The sequence below is a fragment of the Neophocaena asiaeorientalis genome, unplaced genomic scaffold, assembly GCF_003031525.2.
Source record: "Neophocaena asiaeorientalis asiaeorientalis breed wild unplaced genomic scaffold, Neophocaena_asiaeorientalis_V1.1 scaffold828, whole genome shotgun sequence".
In the NCBI taxonomy this organism is placed as follows: Eukaryota; Metazoa; Chordata; class Mammalia; order Artiodactyla; family Phocoenidae; genus Neophocaena; species Neophocaena asiaeorientalis.
In genome coordinates, this window is record NW_020175443.1 from 238,552 (window position 1) to 249,978 (window position 11,427).

General features: G+C 41.8%; 1 protein-coding gene across 1 annotated transcript; it reads right to left on the reverse strand.

Moving 5' to 3' along the window:
- Nucleotides 1-2,234: 2,234 nt before the first annotated feature.
- LOC112415178 (origin recognition complex subunit 4-like) lies at nt 2,235-3,750 on the reverse strand. The gene is given in 5 exon segments (XM_024768033.1): nt 2,235-2,388; nt 2,607-3,321; nt 3,324-3,418; nt 3,420-3,483; nt 3,486-3,750. Coding segments are annotated over 5 exon segments (1,293 nt in total).
- Between the last annotated feature and the right edge of the window lie 7,677 nt (nt 3,751-11,427).

Consider the following 11,427-nt stretch of genomic DNA (forward strand, 5'->3'; position numbering starts at 1 on the left):
GTTTCTGGTAGGGCACTTGGAGGGATCACATGCGTGAAAACTGCAGCAATGCCTCTAACATTCCTCCTCACCTGTTTTTCAATCTTTTGATTGTGCTGTTAACAGGCTACATTCCTCCTCTAGTAAATGAAAATATCTTTAAGCCATATTTGTTTACATTATTCTCAAAAGTTTTTTACTAGGGCTTTTTCAGATTTGGTTTTTATTTTATTGATGATGGTTTAAACAATTTAAGAGATGAAGTTAGTTTAAAAAATTTTAAGTATATTTTAGCTTCTCTGTATTAGGGAATACGGAAAGGGGAATATCAACATTCCTTCTCTGAAAAAATGTCTTTGAAATGTAGGCACGTGCTTCATTTGTATGACTTTTGCTAACCTATTTTTTCTAGTTTGTTTTATAGCTCTTTCACTGATGTTGATGGATTTTCTGTAGCTGTTATGGAGACAGGGAGGCAGATGAGTGCTCTTAATCTTTTAGTGGAATCTTAAGCTGATAAAAATTTGCAGTCTTCAAGTCAGTTCTTTAGGTACTTTTGTGGTCAGTGCCTTTAAAGCAGAGGGTACTTCCCTAAAACAGTTCAGAAAAATTTTTAAAGGGACAATTTTAGCTCAAGTGCAAAATCCTTGCTTCTAGTAATAGTGAATCTACCATGGTAAGTATTTTGGCAAACTGTCCCCTAAAAATCTGTAGACTATTGCATAGAACCAGGATGCAAGCCTTAGCTTTCATGAGACACTGATGAAAAGTAATTGACAGTGATCTGAAAACTTAGAATGCCTAAGTATGCAAAGAATAGGTTGCAACTACTGAAGAGCTATTTTTATGCACAGAAATCTCATATTCCATTCTAAATGCAGTACTTCTTCAAAACCAAGTAAATAATTTCTTAGAGTACACTTTTAAAAATACATGGTAAGGAACACGTTACTGAGCTTTGGTGTCAGTGAAATGAGTTGAATTCCAGGGTCTGTCAATCCTCTGGACAGGGCCACTACTGTGTTAGTTTTCTCACCTGTAAACAACAGTAACTAAATATCATTGGGTCTTCGACAGTTAAAAGGATTACAAACTGCACAAGGATAGGGACTCTCTCTTTTGTAAACCTTCCATGAAAAGAATAGGCAATCAAATATTCTTGAATAAATGAAGTCACAACACTTAATGGATGCTTATTAAATTTCACTTTAAACATATACCAGGGACTTCCCTGGTGGTCCAGTGGTTAAGAATCTGCCTTCCAGTGCAGGGGATGCGGGTTCAATCCCTGGTCGGGTAACTAAGATTCCATACGCCTCTGGGCAACTAAGTCCTCACGCAGCAACTACTGAACCTGCATGCTCGCCCGCATTGAAGATCCATTGCTACCAAAATAAAAATAAATAAACAAACAAACAAACATATACCAGTATTAGTTCATGGATTCCTGAATTTATAAGGTGATGCTTTGACATTTCCACATTCCTCATAGGGGTCTACTTTTTGTTACAAATAGATTTAGTTAACACTGTCATACACTTTCCATTATTTGTGGGAGTCATTTTACAGGAATTTCGTAAAGTGCCTGTTAGAAAGACAAATGTTAGTCCCTAGAAGAGGCCCAAAAATCTGTATTTAAAAGCCTCCTACAAAAGATTCTTCTGTAGATGGTATGAGTACCATATTTTAAGAAGTCTGGAAGAAAATGTTCAAACTTTTGGCTTTTTTCTTCCATGTGAACCATCTTCTAGCCAAACTGATCAGTCTCCTGAACTAGAAGACCTTGGTCTGGGACAGAAACCCAAATTTCCATGAATACAGAAAAACTGCAGCACCTCCCAATGGACCAAAAGATTACTCATTACACCTCAACTCTTACCATTGTTTCTTTACTGCTTTAAGGATTGTTAAAACATCTGGCTGCTGGGTTGAAATGAACTCTTCAAATGTACCACATAAATACTTCACAAATGTTAAATAAGCATGTGGTTCAATCCCTAAAAGAGTCATACTTATTTTTTTGAACAGCTACTTACAAAATAATCTAAATCACTGGAATTATAAATCATGTAACTGCTTGTGATTCAAAGGCGAGGCACAGCCATGATACTGCATATGTAACAGTCTCCCATAAATACAAAAATACATCTTTATAAATATAGGAAAACATAGTAACATATCTTGTTAAAGGACAATAGCTTTTAGTTCTTTAGAGAAGTATGCCTGAAACTCCATAACTGAAGCCATGGTTATATTTATAACCAGTTTAGGGAGGATGTTGCCCACTGCCTAACATATGTAGGACAGTTAGGGTATTTCTGCAAAGCATTCATAATTTGTGTATTATCCAGAAGTCGTTTCATCAGCTGGTACTCCCTCTGTGCATTTACTGATGTTCTTTCCAGGGGCCTTATTTTTTTTTTTTTGCGGTATGCGGGCCTCTCATTGTTGTGGCCTCTCCCGTTGCGGAGCACAGGCTCCGGACGCGCAGGCTCAGCGGCCATGGCTCACGGGCTCAGCTGCTCCGCGGCATGTGGGATCTTCCCAGACCGGGGCACGAACCCGTGTCTCCTGCATCGGCAGGTGGACTCTCAACCACTGCGCCACCAGGGAAGCCCTCCAGGGGCCTTATTAATTCTAATCGTTGTAAGTGTTCAAAAGCCTTCATGACAACAGGTTTCTCAAAATTATAAACAGAATGGGCCCTCCTTTGAACAAACTTCTGAAACTCATTATAAACCATTTTAAAATTAAAGGGCTCCTCTTCATAGATGTCATTTAAATGTTTCATTGCTATGATAAGACAGATTTCCAAGACCGACAGACCACGTACAATATTTGCTTTAGAGTCCACGCTACACAGCTGGTTTGCCTCCATCAGATCTGCTGCAGTCATAAATGGGTGTGATGGTGTTACGCGATTTAAAGCAAGCCTCAATAGCATGTGTAATGACCGCAGGTTTTTGCTGACATTGAAATGCTTCTGCAGCACTTCTTGCACACTTCTATCTTCTGAGAGATTCTGAGCCTTCTCATTCCACTTCTCAGCGAAAATCTTGTCTGGAAATACTGCAGTTAGAGATAATTGTTCTCTAAATATTTTAAGATACTGTGGAAAACCAAATGAATTCATTAAGTGTATCTGCCAGTGGAAAAATCGTGACTTCACTCTTTTTTCTAAGAGTTCCAAAATATGCAATCTATGTGTAAGACCAATAACTGCTACTGGAGTCTGTGCAAACTGAGAAATGTCAAAAAGATTATAGAGGAGCGTTTGGTTTTTATGATGAGCAAAAAGATCAAATTCGTCTAACATGAAGATCGCTGGGCAACAAGATTCCAGTCACCTTTTTTTAAATCTTCCAGAAGAAATGAAAGGTTTTCAGCAAAGCTTCCAAAAACTTTATCTCCAACTACAGTTTCCAGATTTAACTGCCTTTAGGGCAATTTTATCATCGATCTGCAGCAGTCCATTTAAGTGAACTTGTAATACATTTTCACTCCCTCTTCTACTTCTATTAGTTCTTTCAAAGCATGGTTTATTAACATAGTCTTTCCTGATCCTCGGGGTCCAATAATGAGAGCAGAGTTACTTTCTCCATGGATAGCAGTTCTTTTCAGCAGCTCAATTAAGTGTTTATATTGTACTTGTACTCCAAATAGGTTACTATGTGGACTCTGATGACAAAATCTTTCACGTAAAATTCTTTGTACCCGTGAAAGGTATTCTGCTTGTATTAAGTTGTTACTCTTTGATTTACGACTGCTCATTTCAACAAATTGAAATCCAGGGCAGAGCAGGATTCTGGGGACCGCGGGAATCCCTTCACAGGCTCCTCTCGCCGCATACTCTGCTCTGCCTCACCTGCTGCCGCTGCCAGCGATACACCCATACTCCCTTTACCATGGCTCTCATGGAGCTGAGCCAGCAGGCAGAGCAGCCCCTCGAGGGCCTCTGAAAGCAGAGCTGAAGTACAGACTCCAAGGGTCTTCTGCACGAGGTGGAAGGAGTCTCGGGATGTACCTGGAGGGGAGGAAGCCAGCCGGGCATTATAAATACTCCCGGGGCCTCGGAGTAGGATGGCAGAGGACATCCGGGGCCATTCCAAAGGCAGGGCTGATAGGCTCACACCTTGTTCATTTGAGCTGCTACTACATTCATGTTTAGGAATTTTTATTTTTTAAATTATGAAGATGAGTCTCTACCTCTTAAACTGTTAGTTGTCATGCCCTGGCTGGTGCTGTTAATATACAACTGAGACTGGAGGCCATAAATTTGAAGATGATGAGCTGTTGCCAGCAAACTTTCCTCTTACAATAAAAAGTTTTTAAAAAAAGAAACCCTCCCCCCATGCCAGATTTGTTTGTCTGAAACTTGTCTCTGTAGGTATCCCAGGGGCTCCCATGGAAGCTGGCCTGGGATGGTGGGGAGACAAGGGAAGGGACAGAGCAGGTCAGTCTGAGTTGGGACTGGCCTGTGCTTGCATCCTGGTGCACGTGCTGTGTCAGGGCCTGCATCTGGGCTTAAAATGCTATTCATTCATTAACATACTGACCCCCTTTTCAAGTTTCATTTTTCTGTTGTTTTGACTATAAAAGTGACACTTTTTATAAAACCAGTTTCTGTGATCTGGAGCAGGGGTCTCAAACTTTTATGTGCATCAAAATCATCTGGCCCCCACCTCAAGAGAGTCTGATTCAGTGGCCCTGGGGTGGGGCCTGATAATTTGCATTTCTAACAAGTTTCCAGATATCACTGCTACGGCTGATCTGGCAACCACCCTTTGAGAACCACTGATCTAGAAGGTACAAGGAAATGAGCACCATCTTCAATCTTACCACTCAGAACCATTGTTCACATTTGAAATGTAGTGAATATATATTTATGTATACGGACAGAGTTTTAAAAGCAAAGATGGTTCTGGCTATACATGTTATTGCTTTTACCTTGCAGCATGTGGAACTTGCCCCACCAGGGGTTGAACCTGTACCCCCTGCAGTGGAAACACGGAATCTTAACCACTGGACCGCCAGGGAAGTCCAAAACAAACTTTCAATTTTAGAATCGTTTTACACTTAAGATAAGTTCCCAAGATAGAGAGTTCCCATATACCGTTCACCCAGTTTCTCTTTTTGTTAATGTCTTACATTATTGTGGTACGTTTGTCACAACTAAGGAACCAACAGTGGTACATTACTGTTAACTCCACACTATTTTTGCTTTTAATGAAAATATTACTTTTAATGTTTTTTTATAATAAGATTCAAATATCAGAACTGAATAGTGACAGAAGGAAAAGACCTCTTTACTCCTCCCATCTCATTACCTATATATTTCAGAGTATTTTTCTGTGCACTTATATACCTATGTAATCAGACACACACACATCTTTTTTTTTTTTCATTTAATGTTTCTTGAAAGTTTTTCTTTATCAGTATATCTAGATCTGTCCCATTGTGTTTCAATGGATAGCACACATTGCTTGGAACCCTTTTAAAACTTAATAATATCAGTTTCCAGAATTTAAGTCTAGTGGATGAAAGGTGAGGTAGGGCATACCTCCCTTTTATCTTGCATTGGAGGTTAGACATTATTTGCCCGCCTCTGTGGAGTACTTAGCATGTTCCAGGCACTGCCAAGCCTTTAGCATGCATTATCTAATACACTTATCAAAACAACCTTATGAAACAGGTATCATTATTGTCCTTATTAACAGATGAGGAAACAGGGTCAGGGAGGTTAAGCGAGCAAAACCCTTTGACGACTTTCTAGCTGAAGCAGGCTCTCTGGCGTTTTGAGTGTCGTGAGCCACTCAGTTTAGTGTGACCATGGTGTGTTTGTTCAGCTTTCCTGTGTGCCACACCCAGTGCTAGAATATGAAGGTGAAGGATGTCATTAAGGAACTTGGGCTAGTTGGGAGGACATGCATGTAAACAAATAATTATAGGCTAAGAATTACACCGGAGGTTTAAAATTACTGGTGGGGTTTTGACACCTTAAAAAAAAATCCACTGGAGGAGGGGATGTGTGCTTGGAACTGTTGCATTGCCGAGGTGCAGAGGGAAATGCAGCATCAGACTTGGCAATCTGACCTGAGTTTGAAGTCTAGTGTTACTTTTCAGCTGAGTGACCCTAGGTAAGGCACTTAGCCTCTCTGAGTTTTTGTTATGAGTATCTTAAAAAATACTTCTTATGGGCTTCCCTGGTGGCGCAGTGGTTGAGAGTCCGCCTGCCGATGCAGGGGATACGGGTTTGTGCCCCGTTCCGGGAAGATCTCACATGCTGCGGAGCGGCTGGGCCCATGAGCCGTGGCCGCTAAGCCTGCGCGTCCGGAGCCTGTGCTCCGCAATGGGGGAGGCCACAACAGTGAGAGGCCCGCGTACAGCAAAAAACAAAAACAAAAACAAAAAAAAAACTTCTTATGGTTGTAAGATTAAATAGATACATAGTAAGAGCTAGCTATTGTTATGCTTAATAAATACACGAATATATATTAAGTATTTTATATATTTAGTGGACTTAATAAATATAAATGTGTAATCTGTGCCACATCAGTTGCTGAGTGGAAACTTGGAGGAGGACTTCCCTGGCGGTGCAGTGGTTGGGACTCAGCGCTTCCACTGTAGGGGGCACGGGTTTGATCCCTGGTTGGAGAACTAGGATTACGCATAGTATGCGGCGTGGCCTAAATTAAGGAAAAAAAAAATCCTTGGAAAGTTCTAGACAGAAATAAGTAAGGAGCCAAATCTCACAGTCTGTTATCTCTCGAGACCAAATCCTGAAGGCCTCCCGGGACGCCTCATGCCCCCATCTTGCCCTCTTTTGATGGGCCTCGCTCTTGGCACTTACCCCTCACTCCCACGTGCATTTTATTCTTTTCGTGCCTTCTCTCCTCTGTGTAACTGCAGTCTCTTTGAAGGGCAGGATCTCTGCCTTTCATTCTTGTGTCCCCTGCGGTTAAATGGAAACACGTTGAACATCAGTTGCAGAACCAGGTGCTTTAGGAGGGGAGGTGCACGCTTTCCTTGCCAAGATGGTCGAGCTTAAACAGGATGGTCTTGGAAGAGTTTTTTCATCTCTCCCAACCATTCTTCCCCCCTGGGTTTTTCAGACGTTGGCCTTTTACACCCAAACTTGAGTTTTTCACAGGGATGGGTCACTCAACATTTTGTTCAAGATTTTTAATGAACTGTTTCTTAATGTATGAGTAGTCTGTGTTATGAGTTAACTTAGTCCTCGGATCTTTCACTGGGAAGAAAGATTTATGTTGATATTCCCCGCCCCCCAACTTAGAAAAGCAGAACAAAACCTCAGCAGGCCTGCGTCTTGTGTAGCCAGGACAATTCCGACCAGACCGCCACAGGTTAGATAAAATGCCTTTTTCCTTTTTCCTTTCCTACTTATGCTTGGGGTAAAGAACCTTCTGGCAAAGATTCTGGACCAGCAAAGCTGGAATAATATTGTAAAGAAGTTTTGGTTGAAGATGAAGCTAAGTGAGTTGAAGGAAAGAGTAGCTTCTTTGCTGTGTAATGGCTTGGAGAAGTTTCTAAGTTTGTCCTGGGGGATTGGCGGTTAAAACATGGTCCATGTCAACCTGAACTGTCTAAATAGTAATCTGGAGAAGAAATAAGGCAGTGTTATTTTTTTTCTCCTTTCCCTTGAAAATTGGCTGAACCCCACACGTTGGTTGGAAAGTGGGCTTGACTTGAGTATGTGAAAATCCACTTTCCTAGATCCAAAGAGCAGGACTCCCATTTCTGAAGGGTAGTAACAGAGAGCCAGGCGAGGTTTCTGCCGTTTTGTGTTTTTTGTGTTTTTTTTTTGAAGGAGCTTGCTCCCCCTAAGAGAGCCAACTATTCAGAAAACTTAATCACAGGTTCTTCCTCCATTCAGACTTAATCTGGTCATTCAGAGGCCCTTTCCCTCCCCTTCAGAGGCTGCTGGCACCTGACCTGGGGCCACAGAGGTCTTCCTCTGGGCCTTTGGAAGGCTGAGAGGGCAGGAGCAAGTTTGATTCTTTGGGTTAGGGGGTTGGGTTGGGTCTCTTAAACTTAATCTCCAGTTGTGAACTGTAAGGGAGACCAACCATCAGAGACCAACTCCCCTTTATCATTTACCATTGCAGCCAGAAGCTTCGAATGGTTTCAGCCAAAAATATTTATGAAAATGACCCAATATAACAAAAATGTATTTAACTGAGGTTGTTCATTTTATGGACAGTTGTTCCTTTTCAGGCACTTGAATCACCCTCATGAATTCCTTTTTTTTTTTCCCTCCTCGTTTTCTGTCTTCAGTTCTCTAACATGTTAAGTGACAGTGGAAGGTACTCGAGAAGTCTTTCTTCGTATAAATAAGTGCCTACAGCTCTCCTCATACTTCTCTTTTCTTTTTTTTTTCTTTTTAATTTTTATTGGAGTATAGTTGATTTACAATGTTGTGTTAGTTTCTGCTGTATAGCAAAGTGAGTCAGTTATACATATATCTACTCTCTTTTAGATTCTTTTCCCATATAGGCCATTACAGAGTACTGTACTTCTCTCTTTTCTTGACACTAAAAAACAAAACAAAACAAAAAACCCACAAGAGTAGAAGTAGGGTTCTGAGAAGTCCTGTGTTGGTGGCAGCATTGGCGACTGAGGAAGAAAGTGATGAGACCCTGGCACACTGATTGGGAGCACTTGCTTGTTTACTAGCTGGGTGGCAATAAAAGGTGTCTGGAGTACTGCAGATTTATTTTTGTTGATTTGAATTCAGAGTTTATTTCATTTTTATTTTTTTAAGTTCATGTTTACTCTTTTCCACTTGGCTGAGGACAAATACAGATAAAGTCTTGGCCTATTGAAAGAGCCATTTAAATTTGTTTGATTTTTTTTTTTTTAACAGCACATTTTATATCCACAAAATGTAGTGAAGACAGAGCCATTCATAAAAACAGATTGCACAAGTCTGTAACTTCTGAGTGTTTACCCTGGAAGAAATCACCCGTGCCATTTTAGCCTTGCCCTTTCACATGGGATATGGTTCTGTGATTGAGTTTCAGGCCTGAACCCTTTGTGTGTGTACATCTAGCCCCATGAACCTCTCACCTGTTTCAGGAAATCATTTTGAGCAAAATGATACCTTCTTTGAGAGTCTGAGCACTTTCTCAGCAGAGCCACGTGATACAGACACAGAGAGCAGGGTGAGGACATACAGATGTGTCCACCTGCCTGTGGGCCTGACTTCTGTGAAAACCCACCAGAACCAACAGATGGATTGTTCTTTGGGAGCACTTTGTTTCAGAACTTTCATATAACACATCAAGCCGTTTAGTAGCAGCCAGAAACCAAGACGAAGCTTTAGCCCCTCTCCTTGTCCCTAGACCTTTGTGGTTGTCGCCCATGACAACCAAGAACTTCAGCTTGGGATTTGGGAGACCTGGCTTCCAGATGAGCTGGGGGAACGTCCTAAGGTCTGTCTTCATTCGGAGTGAAGGAATGGGACTTGATTCTCTAGTGGTCTCTGAGTCCTGTGTGATTTCTGTGCACCAATGCTACATCTGGGGTTGGAGAGCTCAAATGCAAAAGGGACTATTTGAGATGTCCACTTAGGGGCTGTGAAGCCTGTCGACTCTTGTGCTTTTTACCTGGAAAAATGAGGGCAGCTTTTACCCAAATTAAAGGCCACCCTGAGATTCTCCTATTTGGATTCTGTGGGCAAGTGGTAGGTCTACTCTTCTTTGTGGCTGCTGTTGCTGTATTGGGAAGGGGGCATTTGGACCAAGGATTTAGAGATTTTTCTGCCGGGAGGTGATCCCATTTGTACTGAGATGGTCCTTAAAGCTGATACTTGCCGTTTTATCACTAATGGCTCTTTCTCTTTCCATAGCCGTGGGTTTTATCTGGCCATCTCTCAGGTACGTTGACAGTTTTGACTAGCGTTTAAAAAGGCAAGTTCAGGAAATGCTATTTTCTGTGTTTCTTCTTTCCCTACTTTCCCCCTTGTTGAGCAGCACAAAACTGCCAGGTTTTATGTTCCACTGGGCAGTTGCTGCTGGCCTGATGTTTTTCTCTCCCCTTCTTCCTCCTCCTCCTGTGCCCCCTCCCCCGGAGATGCCCCTCCCGCATCCGTGCTATGCTCCGAGGGGAGCTGTACCTTTGTGGTTCTTCTGCAGCTGCCGGACTTTGATGGGGACATGCTTGCTGCCTCTACACTTGCTTCCCGTAGCAACCGGCTCTTTGAAGATGACCTCTTGCTGTTTGCCTGTTGTCTCTTGTGTTGGATTATAGATGAGAGATTTACCAGGCTGGGGGTAGGAGCCTGCTGTTAGCACATTTCTTTTAGGGTTCCCAGCGTCCCTCAGCCTGTGCTTTCTCTTTCCAGAATATGAGGTTTTGCGGGGGTGGGGGTGTGGAGGGGATATTTGTGCAGAATCAAACACAGTTTTGAGTGTGTAGGATTGCCCTAGTTGTGAGATAATGTGGAAATAGTTGCTGCAGTGATTCCTTACTGAAGCTATTTGGTTTACTTTTCATTTTTATTATAATATGATTAACACTTATTAGGAGGGGAGGGCACTCTTTGGCCCCCCACTCCCCCCAGGTGTTGGTATGTTGGCAGTAAACTTGCTTCCCCGTGTAATCTGAGTGCTGGGAATTGCCGAAGTACCTAAATCTCCACACACTTGAATACCCGTGTTTTACCCCAAAGCATCAAGTTTTCTTTCTTTACAGCAGCAGAATCCCCTCACATGTGGCCCCTGTCTTGCTTGGACAACCCCTGATGTGCTGTGCACAGCTAGTGCGTGGATTTCTGTTCAGCTCTGTGAACTTGCCTTGGACAGAATGAGGACATTGTGGAACAGCAAGGATTCCAAAGGAACCCTGTATTAAAACAAAAACTAGCCTTTTTTTTTTTTTTTTTTAACCAAGTGACAACGGCTAAAATAATAGTAGCACCCATTTTAGTAAAAAGGTACAAGAAAATAGACATTTTTATGCACTGCTGATAGGAGGGTTGTTTGTAGCAGCGTACGTATCAAGAGCCTTAAAAATATTCATACTCCTTGACTCAACAGTTTTTCTTCTAGGAATTTATCCTAAAAAAAACAAAAACAAAATCAGAGGTGCATATCAAGATTTTTGTGTGAGGATGTTCACTAATATGTTATTTATGATAAAAATTGCCAACAATGAGGATATCTGGCTGGCAAAGTGATAGTACTTTTGTTCATATAGTAGAGTGCTTTACAGACATTAAAATTGTTTGAGAGTATTTAATGTCAAGGGAAAATGCTCGTAAGTGGGAAAAAAGCAGAATGTAATAATGTAGTATAGGGAATTCCCTGGCGGTCCAGTAGTTAGGGCTCTGTGCTTCCACTGCAGGGGGTATGGGTTCAATCCCTGGTTGCGGAACTAAGATCCCGCATGCTGCGAGGTGCAGCAAAAAAAAGTGTAGTATATCATATG